This window comes from Platalea leucorodia, assembly GCF_965183815.1.
Source record: "Platalea leucorodia genome assembly, chromosome: 17".
Lineage (NCBI taxonomy): Eukaryota > Metazoa > Chordata > Aves > Pelecaniformes > Threskiornithidae > Platalea > Platalea leucorodia.
In genome coordinates, this window is record NC_138839.1 from 4,393,750 (window position 1) to 4,416,811 (window position 23,062).

The following is a 23,062-nucleotide window of genomic DNA, read 5'->3' on the forward strand; positions in this document are numbered from 1 at the left end:
TTCCCCTCAGTGCCCCTCTCCCACCAATTCCTAACGCCAACTGAAAACCATCCCCCCTGCACCCTACAAAGTCCCTGTGCTTTCAGCTGCGTAAAAAGAGAAGCGAAGCAAGCGGCAGCCACCCCCCCAGCTGCCGGGCTGCCTTGCCCGGGGGCCTGCCGTTGCCCGCAGGCAGCCCCAGGATCCAGCCAGCCTTGGATGAGTCACCTTGCCCGGCTGGGTCTCTCCCAGGGCAGCGTGTGGGGGTGGAAGGGTTGGGGCTCATTGCAGGAATTTCCACACAACCCTTTCCTAACCGCACCCCACTACAAGCAGCCGGTGAAGAAAAAGATAGCAGACAGCAACAGTCAGCAAGGAAAGGGAGAGAAACGAGGGGGACAGAGATGAAGGGAAGAGAAAACGAGCAGGGATACGGGGCTCAGTTGCAGTCTATCTACTGTGCTGGGATGGTACTGGTACAGGGATCCCTAATGTAAACACAGCTCAACAACAGTCTTGCCAAGGAAAGCCCATACATAAGGAGAGGAATGCAGCCTCTTTTGGATGGATTTAAAACTATTTCTCTGGATTTGCCTCACTCCAGCTCAAAACAAAAGCAGAGTACAAATGTCAAAGTACAGCACAACATCACTTGAACTCCACAATGTGGTCTCTGCACAGGCAAAACCAAACCAAAACCCAGCACAAACCCAAATTCTGATGGATATACGGTTTAAAAATAGAAGTTAAATGAAAAATAATTGTGGCTTCTTTAGCAAAGACTGCAAAGGTGGAATTTAGGTGGAAAGAAATTCTGATCCCTTGGGAGGCCACTCATTGTTCACTAATTCCTGCAGCCTCCTGAGGTGTTATTTACTGAGCCCAGGAGGTCAGCTGGAAGAGGGATAAGGGGAAGGAGATTAGAAGAGCTCCACCTCCCCTGGAGGAGAGATACCAAACAAGAGAGCCTTATTTTCAAGCTGATCTGTTGTGCTGGCACCACTGTTGCTACCTTTCTTACCTTGGTACGACTAGGCAAGCAGTGTATATGCTTTTTAAATCAGGAACGTGTAGCGTGAGCTCCCGAGCTGTTGCCTCTCACCTGTTATCTCCTCAGGGTCACCATCTAGTTCTTATTCCTATCTTCCCTCACCTGCCAATCTGCAGTTGGAGCACAGCTTACTTTTTCTTGAAAATAAAGTTATATGCTGTCTTCTCTGCAAGGAAGCAAAGCGCAAGACGACCAAAAAGTTTGCTAACTGCTCTGTCCTGTCCAACGGGCTGCTGTCCTTTCATTTGCAGGAAAAATAGTGTACAGGTGGCCGGGAAACAAGACAAGGCCGTAGCGGATAGCTCCTCCTGTTCCTTACGCATCCTTGGGTTCTCCAGGACCTGCACTAAACTCTCTGTCTTCTGGCTCACCTCCAGCTGGTCTTGTCCGGTCAAACACAGAATGCTCTCTATCTCATTCTGGCTGAAACTCAAATGCCTCACTAGTTTTCAGGAGATGTCTCCCAGTCTTCTATAAACGGTATCCCACCTCTCTTGCCCACTAGCTCACCTACTGCTTGCTTTCTTCAGTACTGCCAGCCGTGGGCTTTCTTCAGCCCCTTTCACACAGGTACACATCATCCTTATCACTGTAGTTACAATTATACAGAGAGAGAGAGCGCACACACTGAGGTATCTTCATCGCTGCAGCACACACTCCTCTCTAGATCATTATTAGGTACTTTTTTGGCTGCAACAACAGCTAGGAGTCCCCAAACATAACTCCGTGGTGCTAGGTGCTGTTTAAACAGAACAAAGGAACAAACCTGACCCCAAGATCTCTGCTGTTTAAATAAAGACAACACTTGTAAAAAGATTTGACAGCTTCTTAACCTCGTATTTCCCTGGCATTTTCCCTTCTCGCTAATTTTATTGCAAATGCAACAGTGGCTATTTCATACAGTGAAACAATTTCTTCTGAAGCATGTTTGCAACTGCTTTGTTATTTCCTGCTGGATTTTAGTCAGCATTTCTGGTACCACAGAGAGATACATATGTATTTTTTAAACTAATTACTCAGAACAGCCTTGTCACCTCCTGCAACAGAAAGGGGCTACACTTGACCTTTAGGCAACAGGAAGGGAGCTCACGCTGCACCCTGCAGCAGCAGCTCTCTGCAGCCTATTAAGAGGTAATTCAGCAGTAATAAGAGAAAGAGAATTATCTCAAATACATTTCAGGCTGCTTTGGTCAAGAGTGCTTCAGCCAAGTTGGGTAAATGCTCCCACTGTGCCTTTTGGCTTCCACCTATAAGAACTTGACTTTTTGCATATGCAAAACTTTGAAAAGGGCTGCACATTGCTATGGGGTATGTGGGCCAGGTGTGCCAAAAAATAATAACCAATATAATGTTGTTTCTATAATTCTACTGATAACCACGGTCTGGGGGGGAAGAGGGGCTGGGCTGGGAAGAGAGGGCAGGAGAAACCAGGGGCCAGCACGTACTCTGTATATAGCTAGCCCTGCCTTCAAAGTCCCCAGCAGATCCTCAGACTGTTTCTTACCAGCTCTTTGCTGACAGTAAGGCTGAAACTGGGGAAAGCTGAGACATGCTAATGCACGTTCCCTTCCAGACCTTGTGGGTATCCCGGTGGGAGTTAACGCAGCATTAACTCCCACGCCCTCCCCTGTACGGCTTTTAGTGCACGGCAAGAAGGAAAGGTCTCGTTAGGGCTCCCTGTAAGCAGTGCCGCCACAGCAGCTCACAGAGGGGAAGAACTCTGTAAGCAAAGGTTTTGGGCCACATGAGTTGCTGAACCTCCACCGCGTCTCCTCCAGGTCTAGATATTTTGCCTGGGCTGCCTGACCCTGCATCTTTTCCCCTCCTTCCCAGGCAAACTTCGGCACAATTGTCTGCACTCTGTTAACCCAGGAAGGCTCCACTTAGAGGCATCGTATGGTTTCAGCTGAGGCTCTTGAGGTTTTTTTCCTCACCCAGTTTTCCATCTGGAACGACTAGCACACAGGGTGGATAAGCCATTTACTTGCCCAAGGTCACAGAGCCAGTTAGGATTGGGTCCCCTCCTCCATGCAACTGAGGTCCTTCGCCCTTGCTGCCAGGTCAGAGAGTTTCACTAGCCACAGCTCCATCCTCAATCCACCGGTGACTTTTTTAGTGGCAACTTATGACACTCACAAATCACCACTGCACGAAAGGTCTAATCCTGTGGCCCTGGCAACCTCGTCAGCATGTAAAGCCAAATCCTACTGAAATCTCTAGAATCAGTGCCAAAAAACGGCTGAGAGTGAGAACAAGCTGCCCAGAGTACCTCATCCCTCCGATGGGCTGCACCGCGCTCCCTTTTGTGTCTAGGCATACACCTGGTTTGCAAAATCTCCAGGATAGGGGCTGTGTAATTCAGCGATGCTGTTTGTATAGCACCTATCAGCGAGACAGCAAGACTCTGATCCACATTAAGGAGTCTCAAAGCTCTCCTCCTGTAACGTGAACTTGCAGTTCATGTACCTGCAAGCACGTTACCCCAAGGCTCAGCTCCCTGTCCTCACCATGTTTTATCCTGGAATTAGATTGAACAGGTTTATGGTGCTGGAAGAGACCTGGTTAGGAAACGGAGGGAGTGATGAGTTCAAGAAAGAGGGATAATCTAGATGGGCCAGAAAGGCAGTTTTGAATTTCTGACTGTATTTTTAATTAATTGCATGGCACTTACGAGCTGATGACAGGTGTTCTATAAATCTAGAATAATTAATTAAAATAAGCATAAGCTAAATAACAGTTTGGTATGTGCCATGCATATTTAAATATTCAAATCATCAGTGTGATATTAATAAAATATATCAAAGTTCACATTGATATAAACCAGATTTATTGCGCTATATATAGTACAGCTGGGCCTTATAGCATCACAGAGGTGGCAAAAGCAATAAGAAACTAATCTGTTTGTAGGCAAGCAGCCATATTCATGTTTGATGGGTTCACATAGACAGCCACAAAAAACTGAAAACCTAGCTTTATTTCCTCATTTTCAAAGGCCTGTAATGAGCAACTACTGCTGGCTTTCTGTGTAACACATCTACAGATCCTTCTCTCCGCGCCTGGTACGCAACACGCCGCATGTGTGCTCTGCGTTTTGATGACTACCTCTTTGGGGGCAGCCTTCGCCCCAGCACGGCACACCCCAGCCCATTTCCCACACATTCACTTATAAACCATTTAAGCCTCCAGCCAGCCCTAAGCTGCTGTAATTTATGCCACAGAACAAAAATGCTCTTAGCTACCATGAAAGAGCTATATAAAAGTATCTTCCTTCGCCACCTTCTCCTTCCCATTGAGCTCTGCACTGAGTGCCGCTCAGCTAAATCCCAGGGAAGCGATTTCATTCCAAATAAACAAGTTGTCCCAGTTAAGCAAATTCCAAACTCCAGGAGAGATGAGGGCATCAGTGAAAGAAGAAAAAAGGAAGGCACTTACATCTACTTGAATACCTACAGCCAAACCCAGTCTGGTGACACTGTCAGGCTAACTGCCAAGTAGGCGTGTAGCAGCCTGTGTGTTATGGTGGGTTGATCGTGATTCAGGTCCTTTTGACCAGTCTATCAAATCACACCAAAGTGCTGCCACAGCAGGGCCTCTCTTTTTGGTCAATCTTAGCTGACAGGTAAAGATTGTGCGAGCCGTGGCAACTGAGCATCCCTTCATAATGCCGTCTGGTCAGGGAGGCAGAGGGGGTGCTTCTGGGGCTGACACAGGAGAGGGCTGGGGGTAAACAGGCTGTCTGCTAAAAGGGAATGGAGCCTCAGGGACTGGCGCAGGGCTGAACTCCATTTCCAGCTCCCTTCCTGGACGATTACAAGGGCTCATTTCCCCTCCTCGTGCCCCACTTCTCCCTCACCTTTTCCACTTTTAAAACAGGGGTTTTCATATCGAGGGAAGAGAAGGCAGCACCTAATACTGGTCACTTCCTGGCAATAATACTGCAGCCCTCCTTCAAAAGCACAGCCTGGCTAACGTCGTATTACAAGAGCAGCCAAAAAAGCCCCAAGAAACACACACATCAATGCCAGCATGTTTCAGAGCACTCTGTGGAGCAGACTGAGTGATGTCACACATCTTTTTCAGCTCTAATTACCAGGATTCTCTGATCAAGGTAGAATTATTTGCTGATCAAGGATATTATTGATTCTAACTCGTTGGCCTACTGGGATCAGTCTGAATGACATAGCAGACCCCGACAGATTAAATACTGTCAGAACATTCCAGGGAAGCTTTGAGGAAAGATTCTCTTCCTCTTACTGCCTTAGCATATGTCAAGTTTCACAGCTCGTAGGATATCAAGATGTTTCATGCCAGCCAAGGCTAACAGCACAGCATCTTAGTGCAAGCCAACGGTGGGGATGTTTCTCTGTACAGATGAATACAAGTCTTGTGAAGAGGGAGGTGGACGACAGGGTATTTCCTAATGGTTATTCTAGTAAGCAGCAAAGTTGAGACTTCCAGATGTTATCACACCTCCACCTCTTCTCTTGCACGTATAACCCTGTACTGACACCTTTCCAAGATCATTTAAAGCAAACATCGAAGGAAGGTAGATTTGATTGTTTAAGGAGTTGCAAGCTTCGACAGAACACGCCGTGATCACTGCTTTAGATAATTCAAATACCACCTTGCTTCGCAATCTGGCGGCCAGACAGGAAGACTTAACTGAAAGATCAGGAGAAAACAAAAGCAGCCAGACAAGGAGAGTAAGCTAGAAGAGCATCTAGGTGGGGGAAAAAGGCTTGGCTTTCACGAGAAAGCCACAGAGGTCATTTTTTTGAAGCCCAACGCATCTATTCATTACCCGAACCCGCAAGCTGTAAACACTCAGCCTGGCAAGCAGCATATACCACACTGAGAAGATGAAGAGAAAGCATCCTTCTCTTCACAGAGCCCTAACGCTCCACCAGCTGATCCACGCGCCAGGTTTCCGATTAAACCAACGCTGAACAACAGGAGGTAAAAAGGCAGAAATCCCACTGGAGACATAAAGCAAATACTAAGGAGTAACAGACTCTAAGACAGTTGGACATTTCATCAGCATAATATGCGGTAACGGGCCTTTGTAGTGGTGAAGGCCTGTCCTTCCCCGCCCATTATAAAGATCTTAATCTTAAATAATTGCACGTGTAATTCTAATAATTCCTTCATTCACTGGAGAACTCCAACCTGGTTTGTAAACACTGGCTTCTAAAGGACAGGAGGTAATAATGGTTTCAGTCCATTGCTAGATGGGAACGGTAGAACTGTCAGAAATGCTGAAAAAGTAAGAATGTTCAGTAAATATTTCATTTCTGTACGGGGAGAAAAAGCTACCTCTAACATGGTATGAAAATGAAATACTTTTCATTCCAGCAGTGAATTAGGAGGTTTCCAAACAGAAACTTCTGAAGTTATATAGTTTTAAATCCGCAGATTTAGATAACTTGCTCTCAAAGAGTTTCAGAATAGTTAGCCAGAGAAGTTCTTTAGACACTGCACTCAGATTTTTAATGAGCCTCAGAATAACAAGGAAATACAAGGTAAATGGGAAAACATAGCACTGTGTCTGTATTTTAAAAAGCATAAGCAGAATAATCCAAATAATTTTATAACCCCCAGGAGAAATAATGAAATACAGGAAACCGGACAAGTAATAATAAATTAAAGGAGGGTGATATAATTTATGCAAATTAAAGCTTGTTAATGGAAAAGATGTTAAACTAATCTATCTTTTTTGCTGAGACAATAGTGCTAGTGTAATGTGCTTAGATTTCTGCAAGTTATTTGATCTTACACCACACAACTTTTTGAATGAGAAATTAGAGCATTACCTGTCAACATGGCACAAATTAAATGGATTAAAAGGTAATTAAAAGACCTCAGAATATAAGCATGTAACCAATTCTCCCTAATATTTTTATCGATGACCTGGAAGAAAACAGAGAGTCATCGCTGATGGTTAACACAGAGAATGTGTGAGTTAGTGGCAACTAATGAAATCCCAGGGTCATAGCCATGGCACTCAAAATAGAGTGGGCTAGCGGGGGAAGCTGGCATTTTAAAAGCAGGGAATATTATCCCAGGAAAAACTGACTCTGCAAAGGGTGCAAGGGTCAGGGTGGGAACCAGGTGAAAAGGTTTATCACGGGCAATGGCCTAGCCATATCAATAATGCGGACATAAATGCCAGAGTAGTAATCAGAGCAGGAAGATTATAGTGTGTGTACATATATATACCTGACATTACTTGAATACAGTGCCAACAGCTCAAGATGGATGCTGATATATAGCGTTGGGGTTTTGCAGAAGAGTCATGCAGATGATTAAAGATTTGGGATTGCCTCATTATATGGAGAGACTGAAGGACCTCACTCTATTTAACTCACTAAGGAGAAGGCAAAAGGGTTTCTTGATGATGGTCTGTGACTACTAAAAGGGAGTTCCAAAGAGCGACGTACAAAGCTGTAAGGAGAGCGAGTGGCAGGAATGTGACCGAACAAATTCAAATTAGCAATATCATCACCGTTTCCTAAAAAGGGAGAGTAGTTACCCACTGAAACAATTTACTAGATCAATGCAGGACAGGACCGGGACACTTCATCAAGACTGGATGCTTTCCTTAAAAAGAAAAGTACAAAGACAAGCCATCATAAACAGGAACTAGTTTGGGGAAGTCCTATTGCTTAATATAGTGCAAGAACTCAGTCTTGATGGTAGCAGTGGTCTCTTGCCCTTTTAACCCATAAATCTAAATATTTCAATTTCCATATGCAATACCAGAGGTGCTCTCCCCAGCCTGTACATGGGGAAGCTGACTCACGGAAAGGTTAGTGCCTGTGTTTCCAAAGGCCATGCAAGGGTACCAAACACTGCACAGATGCCTGATGTGAAAGGGAATAAAAGGCACGTGGGCCCTGAGAAAGTACGTTTCTGGGTAAGCTAAGTTAAACATCCCAAATAAGAAGCTGCACTTCAAAACAAAGGTTGGAGAAAGCAGGGTGGGTTATGCTCAGCAGGGAAAAGGCCAGAGGCCCGGACACCTGACTGCCAGCCCACAGCATTCCCTACTCTACTCCACAAGTGAACAGAGCCAGTACATGCAGGATGATTATCCTGAAGTGCAGGCTATGGTTTTGATTCTGAAGTTACAAATCAGGTTTTCTTAATGAAACACTGAATTTGCATAGTTATGTTTTGGCTTTAGATGCCCCTCTGTCCACAGGAACACGCAGTAGGACTGCTGCTAACTGACATCTCAAAATCTGATGTCTATTATATTGGGCGATATATTCAGTGGCAATAAATAGCAACCAGCCAAAGCAAAATCTTTCTCTCCAAATGCCCTGTGCTTTGCCGCTGAAGCGCGTGGTTAGCAGCCATCTAACATGGTCCCCAATGCCAGTCCATAGAAGAGCCCCAAGTTCATTATGCTCTTCAGTGTCAGCCAGCTCCATCCAGAGAACAAGCCTTTAGAAAAAGAATCATGCACCGAGATGACATTAAAGAGTTCCAACAAATTAAGGGCAACTTCTCTGGAGTACAATTTAAAACATTCAAGCAACTTAAAGCTGGAGTGCAATCCTCACCACAAAGAATTCTGCACTGGGTTTCCAATTGATTTTCCTTGTCGGCGCTGAGAGACCTCCCCAGGTGGAAGGTGGTCTCCAAACATGGGAAATCACTGAAGCAACTGATACCTAGACTTTATTACATATTGAACTCGTGTGTGGTCCTTACTATACCGCTACCAAAGTTACGAAGCCACATTCTTCCCTGGCTTACATCTTGGATTCCCCCAAAGCTGGACAGGGCTCACGTGGGGCAGATCTCTAGGCAACACAGCATGATTATCCCCATTGAAGCTGTCACCTGCAACAAACCTGAACACCTGGGTCACCTCCTTACACACAGCATTTCCTGCTCTTCCAGTAGCTACACTGGATGTGATACAGCAACACCTCCGCTGCTTTACCCGCTCTAGGTATACTGGGGACCTTGTTTCCCACAGCAGCCAGAGCCAGTGAACAGCAGGATAGGTGAGAACCTTGATCACAAGTTGGAATCATCTCGCTTCTGTTGTGTGGTAAAGATCTGAATCCCAGCTTTTTCTGCATTTTGGAGTAGTCCTGGCTTCCCTTCCTAGCGGGATTTGACACTTCATCACTCAACTCCTCTTTTCAGTGCACTCGAATCCTGGATAAAGGCGGGGGTGAGAATTCAGACTGCCTGTATCCTTATGTACCAAGCAAAAATATTCTGCCATCAATGTGCCCTGTTACCCTGTTAGTGAGGGTGGAATTACACACGGTACAGATCAAGACAGACTTTGGTCTTAAGATACAGTACTCACACACAAATCTTTTTCAGACTCCTCTGTCCTTCCCTCTCTCTTACTTTGCTGCATGTATTTCCCTGCAATATGGGCAAAAAAAGCAGTTTTCGCTCTTGTTTCTAGAGCTTGGTGTGATAAGCAGTCCAGGGTATTAAAGTCCCAGCACAACAACAAAATTCCTCTCAAGATGTAAGTTTTTCAGCATCACACTGCTAAAGGAAAAGCACAGTAAGTTGTAGAGCATATAATTTCAAATATCCTTTAACCATATTTTTTTTTTTGATTCTATAGTGGTTTAAAGACTATAGCAGAGACATCAATGGAAGAACTAAATCCTCCCAAAGCAAGGATGATTTTTGCCCTCTGCACACACCAGGGGCGAGAAATGCTTACCAGCCTCACAGAATTGCTTTTACTGAACTTATTTCTGAGAAATCCATCGCAGAAAGGTGAGACTTCAAAAAAACAGATCCACATTGCTGATGCAAACAAGTGCAGATCCACAGACTTCCAGCCCTGAATTACCAGCTCATGAATTTCAAGGCAAAAATATTTTAAGGAATCACATTGTTAATTTGGGAATTAAAAAAACCCCAGACCGAATGCATTATATTTTTATTCAGAATTAAAAGCATCCTTCTAAGGAGTATGCAGGCTGCTCTTCTCATTCTGGATGGGCTGCTTCTTGACTACTTTGAGACCACATACTGCTCACTATGCCTGCAAAAACCTCAGCAGTGGTGTCTGGAGCTGCACCTGAAGGACAGCTCCACCACCAAAAAAATAAATGTCAGCCCTCTGCTCTGAAAGAGCCAATTTAGCTTGATAAGAAACAAAACTGCTTGAGGGCCAGAACACACCAAATTTTCCATGCTCTGCTAGGTGTCCTCTGATGTACACTGAATTTTGATGCAAGCCATGCCAGTCTAAAGATGAAAAAGAAGTCAACAGAGTTAAACTGATGTAAATCTAGACTGATTGTGATCAAAGCCCAATCCTGCATTCACACTGCCATGCTCATTTTAACCCACATTTACTTTAGATCAGAATATGATGTTATCAATTCTATTGCAGCTAAGCAGGAACACGCCAGGCATGGATGAGGTCCCAACAGTTTTAGGCACTGAACACACAAGGAACAAAAAACTACCCAGCCATTCAAAATAGACAACTTCTTTTCTTTTTTTTTTTCCAACTGACCCTAAAACACTATAATACTTAAGACTAATGGTGCACAATTTTTAAGTAACACTACTATTGTAAACTCTAGTTCATTGAACCATCACTGAAGAATCTTGTAGTGCCTTCCTTTGTAAGTGTACTTTACGGTTAAGTGGGTGAATCACAAGGGGGAAATAAAAGAGGAATTGATATCATCGTCGGGGGGGGGGATAAAAAAAGATATGTTTGTGTGGTTCACCCCATGTCACAGAAAAAAGAGATCTCAAGAATCACAGCTGTGGCGAATGGTGGGAAAAGTTATTGATCTAAAAGAATTCATTTTTACTACAAGGGCTGGTACTTTTACTTATTTAATAAAGGTCTGGCGTCAAATCACTGTGAATTTCAGGATTATCTAATTCTATCTAATCTCATTCAATCACTGATGCTCCAGACTGTGGCAGAAAGGAATGCTTGCCCTTTCCTGTCTTCAGGGGCTATCGCCGGTTACCCTAGCAACCCAGCAAAAGCAGCTTCAACAGAGCTGAGTACCACCTATCACATTCATCTCCAGATAAAAAGAAAGGATGGGGTTACAAGGGAGTTTTTGCAATTTGATGGGTAGAGATAGGCAGAACAGCAGCTACCATTGGAGTGGAATCTACTCATAACTCTGAATTAGCAAGGCCCCAGAGACTCGGTGATAAATACAAGCTCCTAGGGGTAAGAGACTCATAGACAGCAAACTAGTCTGGTAAAGTGGTCTGCTTGCTTTCAAAAGAAAGAGGAAAGTTTTATACTAAGAAGCTGTGGTGATTAAGAGGCCCAAGTTAACTGAAACTGTTTAAAATCCCAGAGCTGCTTTTTAAATTATCTGAAACAATCATACCTCCCAGCACTAAACTGGGAATCGAATACAAGCAGACAACTTTGTTGCAGTGTCATCATTAGAAATATTTTAGAAGATGTATTTTCTAGACCAAAAGGCTGTTGAGTGTCTCTTCTACCACCAAAAGCTCTCAAGTTTTCCTGCTTCTTAATTCCCTGGAAGCCATTTGAAAACGTTCTACTTTCCTAATTGATTAGCACAACACAAGAAATAACGGGTACTGCTCACCATAGAATCATAGAATCGTTGAGGTTGGAAAAGACCTTTAAGATCATCAAGTCCAACCGTCAACCCAGCACTGCCAAGGCCACCACTAAACCATGTCCCTAAGCACTACATCTACCCAGCTTTTAAATACCTCCAGGGATGGGGACTCAACCGCTTCCCTGGGCAGCCTGTGCCAGGGGTGAAGGTGTGCCCTTTTGGTGAAGAGGTTTTTCCTAAAATCCAACCTAAACCTGCCCTGGTGCAACTTGAGGCCGTTTCCTCTGGTCCTATCGCTTGTGACTTGGGAGAAGAGACCGACCTCCACCTGGCTCCAGCCTTCTTTCAGGTGGTTGTAGAGAGCAACAAGGTCTCCCCGAGCCTCCACTTCTCCAGACTAAACCCCATCTTACATCTTAAGACAGAAGATGCTGTTACTCTTAAAAATGTTGACTAAACTTTACTAAGAAGTCTTTTTGTTTTTCCATGTTACAATGTGATGAAACAAAAGGCCACATCAAGGCTCAGGGTTTTTTATACGAGTGGGCATCAGTGCAGAACTGGCTCACAGACAAGCGCCTTCCATTTGCAGAGGCACAACAAGGCCTCTTGCTCCACGGCGCTGCCCCTACACCACTTTCAAAGAGCTGAGCTCTGGATGGGCGCTACTAAACACAGCAACTTTCGCCGAAAACACAGGACAACTCTACTAGCAAAAGCTGCTGCAGCAGCACACGTGCAGATGACCACCACCTTTTTCTGGCAAGCATCCCACTGAAGAAAGCAAGGCTGTCTGTACGGGCCCCCAGTCCAACGTCACAGGACAGCAGCCATGGGGACAACAGCCTTCGCTGATGTCGGTACACATTACACCGAGGTGAGACTGCCTCCAGTGACCCGGCTTGTTGGCGAATGCTGGCACAAGTTTCTTTCTAGCTGAAGATGTAAAAGATTAAAAAAGCCTACTTTATATACCAATTGAAGCTATCTCGACATCTTAAAAGGAGGGATTTGATGTGCAGGAATATTTTCGTACAGGTAATCAAAGAACAGGGCAAATTTGGGCTTGATGGTATTCCCAGATTCCGTGGTTTTGTATGCATGTGCAAAGTAAAATGAAATCAGTAAAAGCTAAAAGTTCCATGTTGACTAAAATAAATGAGCAAGAGCCCTTCTTTCTATGCTTGGGAATTCCCTCCATCCATCCCTCCTCGTCCTCAGACACGTTACAAGAAAATCCCATATCAGATTAGATTTATGACCCAGGGGAATGTGTAATTTCTTCTCTGTTCTCACTGGTTTTGTTAAAATTACAGAACCAAAAATAAAAGAAGGGAAATGCATTGCTCCAACAGTGGAGGTGGTACATACAGAAGATTTACCTTCACACAAGAGCAGTAGGAGAGTAAAGCAAAGGTGCTGAAGACGTTCTTGGTTTTATTTATGAAACCGCACATGCTTCCTGCAACAATAAATAACTCTTCAGGAGATGTCTTTCACTGCCCTCAATTGGAAAACACAACGTTGGGACACAGAGCTCTATAATGAGTTTTTCACTGACATCTACCAGAAGTGAGGAAGGTGAGCATCTCCTAACAGAAAAAAGCCCTGAAATGGTGAGAATGGTGATTCTTCAGCTGCTGGATAAGTGAAGATGATGCGTTTCAATACGGAGAAGGAAGAAGGGAGAGAAGAGGGCATAGATGCCAAACAAGAACCTGCTGTGTAGCAAGACGTTTTCCAGATGAAGGAACTAGACCGTGCAGAAGAGAAACAGAATGAGACAATGCAGAAGAAAAACAAACAAGCCAACGCCACAAAAACAAACAAACAAAAGATAGGAAAAGGAAAAAATATAGACAAGACAAAGTGATTTTGCAAGCATAAAATTCTGACCAAGCATTACTTCATTAAAAACCGAGTGGATCTCTTTTCCAGAGTCCAGGGCCAACAGGCAACTGCTTCTCTGTTCTCCCCGTCTCATAACTGAACCAGAACAAGCCATCTGAAAAGTTCATCATCTCTGCAAACTTCAACTAGTTGACAGTTTTAATCCTCAGGAAAAGAAAAATGAACAAAGTTTACGAGGGAGTTAATTCTGATCCTTTAGTCACCTCTGCCATTTAGATCCCATGTTCACTAAAGGCATTTGCCACCAGGCTCCAAACTAGCACTGATCCCTTTGAATAAGGCCAGCAAGTTTGGACATAGACCACTGCAAATTAAAACCAGGTGTCTGCGCCCTGAAGCGGCAGAGACAGCCCTAAGCAGTTTAATGACATCTCTAAATAATTTTGACAGCAAAATTACTTATCTTATGTCACCTTTACACCACCCTTGACACACCACTAACAAGATGATGTTGCTTTCCCTGCTTCTATATATTTATTTATCTATATTTCTTCCCATGCTTGACTTTCTTTTCCGCAGACCAGTGGATGGAGCCCGGTACAATTCACCAGGCGAGCAGCGCTAGCTGCAAAGCCCATCCTGCATCTGCTGACTTAGCGTGTAAAACCTGCTCCCAAAGGGGCCGAGGGCTCGGAAGCTGCCTCTTCCTACAGCTGAGCCTGCTGGAGACCGTAACGCCGCAGCGCCAGAAACGACACTCTGTCTTGGCTCTTCCAGGGAATCCGCACCACGCAAAAGCCTGCGGGACAAGGAGAGCCCCTCTGCAGTCTTTACGGATTCCCAGCAGGAGGAAACTTGCTCACTCCAGGCAGAATCCCTCACGCACACCAACCTCAGCATAAATATTCTTTCACCCTCTTTCAGCTTGGCCCGTTATTCCCAAACGCCTCACAAACGCTAAACTGAACTCACAGGTGGATCTTCCTCTGTCCTTCCATCATGCAAGACCTTTTCCATCCAGTTTCTCAACATTGCTCACTGGAACAGCAGAAACCTTCACTACAGCGAACCTCCCCCACTTGGAACTCCTTAAATCCCACTGTAAGATAAAATTATTTTCCTAAGCCATAGCTGCTTATACATCTCTGCTGTTCACTCACAAGACTGCAATCCAATTAATATTTTCCTTTCCAGAGGGTATTTAATAATCCACAAAATTAAATCCTTCAGTACTGTGCTGGCACTCTTAGTGCCATTGATCTGGGTTTGTTCTGCCTCTGTGTAAAATAACAACTAGTCGTTTTATTGGTGCAACGCCCATCTTCCAAATCTCTGACAGTGGTTAATGGTTGGACTTGATGATCTTAAAAGTCTTTTCCAACCTAAACGATTCTATGATTCGGTAGCATCATGCAATTGCAGCCTGCCCTGTTCATGAGCTGAGCCTGAGGACCATTAGGAATAACTTCCAGTGCAGGCTACACTTAGGAGCACCTCTCATACCCAGACTGACTCCCGTTTCAAGCTGTCAGGCTTCCCCCGTGAAGTGCTGTACGACCCAAGAGCAGGTGATTTTAGGGACCCTTCTGCGAGAGCAGCACACGTGTTCCCACTGCCCTCGCATGAGAAAGCCGTGCAAGCTGCGGCTGTGGACTCGAACCCAGCACCTCTCCCCAGTCCTGGATGGGATGTGCAAGTCTCTCACCCCGTTTAAGAGCACAACATACCTTATCTCCAGTTTCTCTATAAAGGTGATGGCTGACAGATTTTGAATAGACTTTTGTTAAGGATTCAAGTTTAACTTACAAGTTTGCAGTGCAACACCCTAAAAATCACCCGAGTGAAGCCCATTAAAACACAGAACAAAAAAAAAAAACACAAACAAACAAACAAACGCAACCAACTCAGAAAACTCCAACAAATGCTAACCTAAACTAAAATGTGCTGGATTAAAAGCAACAATCCAAATCAGCATGAAACCACAAATAAAAACCAACAGACTGTGCCAAAGCCCTTGAGGGGATAAAAAGGTTTATAAGTCTGCTTTACAGAGGGGCTTTTTCCACAGTCATAAGGCAGCCCCCAGAGACACGAAGGCAAAGTTATGAAAACAGTCCCCTTCACATAAACCCCACAATTCTCCAGCTCCAATCCTTAAGTCCACAGCAGCTGAGAAAGGCACCTAAATCTCATCTATTCAGTTAAAAGTAAAATTTCAGACTTAATCCTGCCTCTACAGGCAGCCAACTAAATTTTTCAGCAGGAAAAGTCTTCTTTTCATAGGAAAGTTCTCTTCAAAGACTCGTGTCCAGTGTGGGAGACTCCCCGTTTTGGGCCACCCTCTGAATTTGGATCCCACAACCCAGGGATCTACTCGGTAGCCCAGGGATCTCCCTTCTTTCCCCCTGTGCAGCTCTGTTCCTGGCTTTCCAGGCAAGCTGCGGAGCAGCCCGGTGGCCAGGAGGGCATCGCTGGGGAAGGGCAGCGAATGTGGCTGCCGCCAGAACCCAACAGCACAAGTCACACAAAGCCTCACTTCGGGGGAGATGCAGAGCTGCCTTCCACCCCTGCACCTCTGAAACAGGGAGACGGGAGAACGCTCAGGAATCTTAGGGCTAAATAACAGAGATTTTGCTGATTACTAGCATTCAGTTTTTTAAGTAAGCAGATAGTTACTTTTTCCATCCTTGGCAAAGTCTTGGACTAATGCCTTAACCTCAGGGGCAGCAAAAGAAAACAACAACAAGGATGACGACGAAAAGCAAAAAGAAGCAAATAAAAAGAATCACATATAAATCAAATCAAGAGCAAAACACAGCCCCGGTAAGCAAATGAATTACCATTGTCATTGACCAAGTTATGCACAATTACCATGTGTCTTGACATGCAACAAAGGAGATGGGGTGAAAAAAAAAATAATTCTCTTGTGCTTTTTGTTTTGTTTGAATACAGCCATATCACGATAGCTTTTTGAAAGCCTGCTTTTCCTTCTTTACCTGTGACCCAAACCTCAAACTCCAACATGGGCTACCTTTCAGAGACCCTGTCCAAGAAAAGATGGGAAAAGAGGATGAGGAGCAGCCAACGTCCAGTCCTAACACACCTGCAGAAGCAGCCTGGCTAGTACGAAAAACACAGTAAGGGTCACACTCTGTCTGATAAGGGAAACGACCAAGTATATCTATCATAAGGAATGCCTCTCCTTTGTTATACTGGGTATGCGATGCTGGACTTTACAAATCTAAGATATTTTGTTTGAGCAATAAAGATTTTAGTGCTGTTCTCAAGACCATGAGGTTTCCCCCTTCCCGCTGGCTAAAAAGACCACTGCCTGTGAGCGCGCTTTCAAGACCAGCCCCGGCTGTGGGTTTGAAAGCGGAGATGGAGAGAATGCGTGAGTGGTATTTGGAGCACAGAGGGAAGTTTGATGGGGACGGAGGGAACCCTGTAGTGAATGGGTTTCACCAGAATAGACTGGAATCCATCCAGGGCTCCAAACAAGATGAACTGTGTCTGCCCAGAACCGACAAGTACAAATATGGGGGAAGACCCCGGTTCACATTTGACAACTTACTTTGCGAACACTTGCCATCCTGTGCCTCCAAAAAAAATCAAAGGAACTGAGACCTGCGCCGTTTCTCCCCTCCAGATCTGAAAAATCTCGGGTGCAAAGGCTAGGGTACTAAGAAAAGGGGATAGGGGAATCGGAGGCGCGGTCACCCTCCAGAAGGGCACGGGGTGGGGTGAGCATGCAGTGCCCCATTCCCCATCTCTGCAAGGCTGGGGAGAAAAGCAGACGGCACTGTGCCGTGCAGGCACCGCTGCCCCGCCGAGCCCTCCGCTGTGCTGAGCGCAGCCCCGGCCTGGCTCTGCCCTTCCAGCCCCCGAGGCGGCACCGGGGATGCCCTCCCCAGCCCCGCAGGGACCCTCCCGCACTCCCCCGTTCCCGGGGGTCCTCCCTGCATATCCCCCCCCCCCCAAGCTCGGAGCGACCCTGCGGCCCAGAGGGGCCCTCCCGCATCCCCCTGCCTCCCCCCGGCCCCGCCGCTGATTGATGGATGCCGGCGCGGGGGCGGCCGCGGCCGCGGCCCGGGGGAGGAGGCGCCAGGGCGGCCGGCGCGACGCGGCTGCTCCCCCTCCGCCTCGCAGGAAACCGGCGGTCGGTGGCGGAGCTGGCCCCGGCGCCGGCCGCTGTCTGCAGCTGCAGCAAACGAGCTGCGACGGGGCGGCGGGGGGCGGCGGAGCCGGGCTCGGCGGGGGCCGGGCGCCGCTTTCCCCGGCCGCCGCGGGGGAGCCCCCGGCGCTGCCGGCACCGCGGCCGGCGGGGGCGGGGGGGGGCTCGGCGCCAGCCCCGGCGGGGCGGGAGGGGGCCGGGGGCCGCTGCCCGGCTGTTTCGGTGCTCGCCCGGGTGGGACGGGGGCTGGGAAGGGGCCGCGCGGGCACGGGGGGGCCGGGCGAGGCGAGGCGAGGCTCCGGCTCCGCAGCCGCGTTTTCCAAGCCGGCCCTGTCGCACGATGCAATTTCCCTTGCAGATCGACCCCTCCTCTCCCCAGCCCCGAAACAGAGCCAGACGGGGCCGCAGAGCAATCGCGGCTGTTGATTACAGCCCCTGAGGTTACCGGTCTGATTGGACAGGGGTGGCGGGGCTGGATAAATTGGATGCAACCCTTCCCGGAGGCAGAGCTGGGCCGGGTCCTTGGAGCAGTTAGCAGACGGGGAAGATGCAGATGGGGGCGAGCAGCTGGCTTGCCCCATTCCAAAGGCAACGCTTGAGTTTTTCTGGCCCATTCCCGCTGTCCGAGGACTGATTTCGGATCAGCAGAACCAGCTGCTGACAGAACCAGCCCCGTCTCCGCGCCCCCCATGCGATAACACAGTAGCACAAGGGCCCAGGCAATGCAAGTCACCTACGCTACAGAATATAAAGCATTTCTACATTTGAGGAGAAACAGCCCTTTGATCTCAGTGGTGCTTAAATCGGCGATCGCTAAATGGGGAAAGATAAAACTGTGCCCCGTTTTTAATCCTCCTTCTTGTGTAACTGTTTTGAATGTGTAGTGCGTGTAGCTATGACAAGGCACTACCGGAAGATTTCATGTTCAAAATGTGAAACTGTCGTTTGGTCAGGTATATGTTCTAATTACAGCACAGAAAATGCAGTAAGCACTGAGAAAAAACAGTGTTCTGATAAAAGCTCTCATTGGGGTTTGTCCTTGCTGTGCAAATTCTGACATCAACCTCCCCTCTAACTAATTTATACAGCTGGGGAAGCGGTAGGAGGCTAGTCCAGGAGGATTTATTTCTCCTTTCCCGAAACTATACCAGCCTCTCTTTTCCCCTATCTGAGCTTCTCAAATTCAGTTCTATTTTAAAAGACACTTGTTTCACGCAGAGCTGCCTTCCTATCTGTAAATGCATAGTATCCCTGTGCAACTATTAAAAATGTTGCTGCTAGGAAAGCGCAACGAGTCATTTTGGTTACCGCCTAATGCAACTCGGTACCCAGAAAGGGACCAGTAGACAGCATCATCTGGCCAGACACTTCTCAACACCACCAGCAGCTGTGACATATCACTTTGGGCCGCAGATCACTGCTTGTTGGCCTGTGATCCGCATGACTGGCAACTAAAGCACATGCAAAACTCAAAACTGGAGAGAGCTTATTACACCGCATCGCGCTTTGCCCCGTAAACTCAGAGGAACCACATGAGTCCGTCAGAAAAGCCAGGTTTTGCTCTATCGGCTTTGCCGGGTTTAAAATACCAGGGCAATGCTGCAATACAACCAGCACCCGTAAGCTCGAGGGGCCGCTCCTGCCTTGGTACGGACTGCTGCTACGCAAAACAGGCGCAAGAGACTGGCGTCACAGAGGTGGCATCTTCACCTTCACTTCTGTAACTGTCGCTTGTTGCTCTGAGCCCCTTCCCGTGCGGATGTGTGTATTTGTATACATAGGCAGGCATGCACATATATACCATGCAGAAATAATTCAAATCCGCGATTCCGTCTGTCGTGCAGAATCATAAAGACGCTGCATGTGAAAAGAGATTGTCCATTTGATCTCAAAGAAACCATAAAAGAAAAAACGGTTGCTTTCAGTGGATAAAAGTACATAAATTTCCAGCTGCATCTGCTTCCCCAGCGCTACTGCCAATGTTTTAAGTCATGGTGTTTTTTTCAGACCAAGACCTGCTTTAGTTCCACAAACCAACAGCTTTGCCGTCCCATTTAGATATTATTGTATTTTATGGTTATTTTTGCACGTGATGAACTGTTTTTAATGCCTTAGTTTACTATGATTTCAGTAGCTTTTTATTTATAGCATCAACATCTTTACCATGAAAACGTTGATGTCGTATAGAGATTCTGAAAGTCTCAGGCAGACAGCAGAAAACACAAGGAACTCAAAAGTTGGGAAGAAAAGATATATAAAAGCAATAACTGTGATCTATGGCGTGAATGTTGGAAAAGTTGTAAGCGTTTAAGATGAGCTTGTTCCTCCTTCAGCTTATCTAAAAAAATTCTCTAACGATTGTAAACTGTGGCTGTTCTGACTCTGACACGTGGGTGCAATTATAATTCCCTTTTGCTTTATTTAGCCATTTTACACCTCTCACAACACACAAAAACGAAGGGGTGAGAAGAGGGAAGCGGCTGCTGAATGATTTGCCGTTTGCGCATAGACAGCTCCCCCTGAAAACCGTACAGCCACGCTGCGTGCTGCATCCCTTCGGTCAGACACTGCTCTGCCCATCTGCTCTGTTTGCAAACTCCTCTGCTGCTAGCCTGTGACTAGACCGCAGGTACGCTGGCAGCGCAAGCAGGGCTCTGGCAAAGGCTCAGTGACTGACAGTTCCTAGCCCTCAGAGATCACGCTTTCATGATCACAGAAGCAAAGGGATTTTTTTAAGGGAAGGAGGCGGAGGAGAGGGGAGATGTCTTAACTAAAGCACATAGTTTAACAATAATCTTACCACTGGAGACGAAATTCGACACCCAGGGCAATCACAGATTGGAGGATGTACCTGTAAGATTCCTTTGGACATAAGAGTCTTCAAACTTTTCCCTGGATGCAGAGGAGAAGAAAAAGAAGAAGAAGGATCAGCACCTTTATAAAAGGAAAGTATTTAGGGAAGGGGGGCGGGAAGCACGCGTCTCCTTCCATACAAACACCCCTCCCCTTGCTTGCCTGCCTGCCTGCCAGCGCCCCCCGCCCGCCCCTCCAGCCAACTTTCTCCCCTGCAGACAAGCGTGGAAAGGAGCACGGCGCAACCCTCGTCAGCCCCTGCCTGACCTTGCTACCAACGCTCCCGCAGCCCGCAGAGCGCCGCGGCACAAGGCGCAGCCGGCGCCCGGGCGCAGCGGCCAAACCGCGCAACCTGCGCGCACCCCCGCGGGGCTCCGCGCTGCCCGCGCCGCCAGCCCCCGGCCGCGGGCTCGGCGCCTCCCCCCTGCTCCTCCGTCCGTGTCACCTCGTCCTCCTGACTCACCCCAGAGGAACTGAGATTTCCTGAAGGCAGCCAGGAGCCCAGGAATAAAAGAAACAGAAGAGATGAGTGGTGTAATGACAATTAGCGCGGCCCCCGAAGTTATTCCCCTTTTCTCTGGCGATCAATAGACACGGCGAGGTGTCAGCCACCTCCCAAGGGCTCCTCGGGCCCCCGGGCTGACACCGCCGGCTCTCCGCTAATTGCGTGCCGCGCCGGCTGCCCCCGCCCGCCCCCCCGCGGCCCCGGCCCGCAGCCGCCTCCCCGCTCTCCACCTGCCGCCCGCACCGGCGGCTCCCCGGCCCCGCTGCCGGGACTGCGGCGCCGGCTCGGGCTGCACCGCGGGCGGGAGGGGAGGGAGGGCGGGCGGGAGGCAGGGCAGCTCCCGTCAGCCGCCGCCAGCGCCGCGGAGGTCCCACGCCACCCAGCTGCGAGGGGAACACCCCGCTCCGCCCCGCCCGGCGCGACGGGGGCCGCGCCGCCGCTCCCCGCCGCTCCCCGCCGCGCAGCCCCCCGCCGCCGCCGGCGCGCAGGGGCGGGCGGCTCCGCGCCCCGCCGCCCCCCGCCGAGCGGAGCGGAGCCGCGCCGGCCCCCACGCGTGGCGTGCCCGCGGGGCGCTCCCCCGCACCCCGCGATCCGCCCGCTGTTCAACCGCCGCCCGCGCGAAATGAAACTTCTCGCCAGAAAAGAGGAGCCCCCCCCCCAACACACACACCCCCCCCCCGCCCCTTTCCTCCCACCCCAAAGCAACTGTTCCCAAATCGCTCGGAAAACTTCGCCGCTCTCCGGAGACCCCCGGTACCGGGGCGCTCGGCGAGGGGACCCCGGTAGAGAGGGGACCCCGGTAGAGAGGGGACCCCGGTAGAGAGGGGCCGGGGGGGCGGGGGGCACGGCCACAGGAGACCGGGTCCTGAGCTCCCCCCCCCGCGAACAGGCAGGCGGCCTCCCCCCCCCCCCCGATCCCAAGCACGGGGCCAGAGGGAGGATGCTGAGCAAGAGCAGAGGAGCGCGGGGACCCCGGCACCAGCCGAGGGGCGAGCAGTGCCCTTACCTTTGTGCCTGATGCTGCGCTTCCAGTCCTTGGCCGTCTCCCTGCCGCTGACGAACTGGAACTCGTTGGGGGTGAGCCACTCTCCCCGGTACCGGATAGAGGGTCCTTTGCTCCCCTGGCACAACTTATTGATGTAGAGCAGCGCCTTGTTCTCCCCGCACTCCACCTCGATGCAAGGCTCTCCGTTGTCAAAGAAGGGCTGGAAATCCGGGATGGAGGAAAACCTCTCCAGCATCAGGTCCTCGGGGAGGTGGGGGGGGGTGGGGGTGGGGGGGGTGCGGGGTCTCGTGGAAGCCCAGGTACGCGCGGTGGGCAAAGATCTGGTCGTAAGCCGGCGGGTGCGGGGCTACCACCGGAATGGCAGCGGCGGCCAGAGGGGCGAGATAGTCAGGTAAGGTTTCCATGGGCTGGTTAAAGGCTGCCAGGGCCATCTCTTCCCTGTCAAGTCGCTCCTTCTTGATAGCAGGCATGGTGCCGCTGCGCTCCCCGTGCGCCCTCGTCTCTCCAAAGCACAGTGGCTCTAATGTCTCCGGTTCAACTTGCCCCCGCTCTGGCTGGAGTTTGGATGAAATGCGCCAGCAGCAGCAGCAGCAGCAACACAAGCACCTTTGGCGCTCGGGTGCCGGAGGTGGCTGGTATCCCCCGGAGCAGCCCGCTAACAAATCTCCTGGGCTGGCTCCCCAGCAGAGCTGTCTGGGATCCCTCTCCCACGGAGAGGCTAATGTACCGTAGACCCGGGAGCTGCTGTGTGGCTCGCAGATCTGCCCCTCCGGACTAATACCTGACATCTCGGAGAGGTCTCTGCTGCCGTAGACATTATTTTGGTTTAAAAAAAAAAAAAAAAAAAAAAAAAAGCTTATTGATTCCCCTAGATCGACCCACCTTCTCACCAGGCTGGAGGGTTCCCCGCCGCCCACCCAGCCCCCTTTCACCCTCCCTCCCCCCTCCTTCCTTTAAGCTGACACCTGGTTTATTTATTTATATGCAATAATTAAAATTAAACGCTGCGCCCCCGCCGCCGCTCCGCCATCCCCTGCCCGCCTCCGCCGGAGCCCCCGGCCGGTGCCGGCCCTCCCCG

The 23,062-nt window shown here is 48.8% G+C and overlaps 1 protein-coding gene across 1 annotated transcript in view; it reads right to left on the minus strand.

The window, feature by feature from the left end:
- Nucleotides 1-22,772, minus strand: part of SAMD11 (sterile alpha motif domain containing 11) — a gene marked incomplete at its 5' end in the record, with an annotated part of 125,574 nt that extends 102,802 nt beyond the window's left edge. The window contains 3 exon segments of the mRNA XM_082329064.1: nt 20,421-20,512; nt 21,985-22,244; nt 22,246-22,772. Of these exon segments, the coding sequence (XP_082185190.1) occupies nt 20,421-20,512; nt 21,985-22,244; nt 22,246-22,772 (879 nt within the window).
- Between the last annotated feature and the right edge of the window lie 290 nt (nt 22,773-23,062).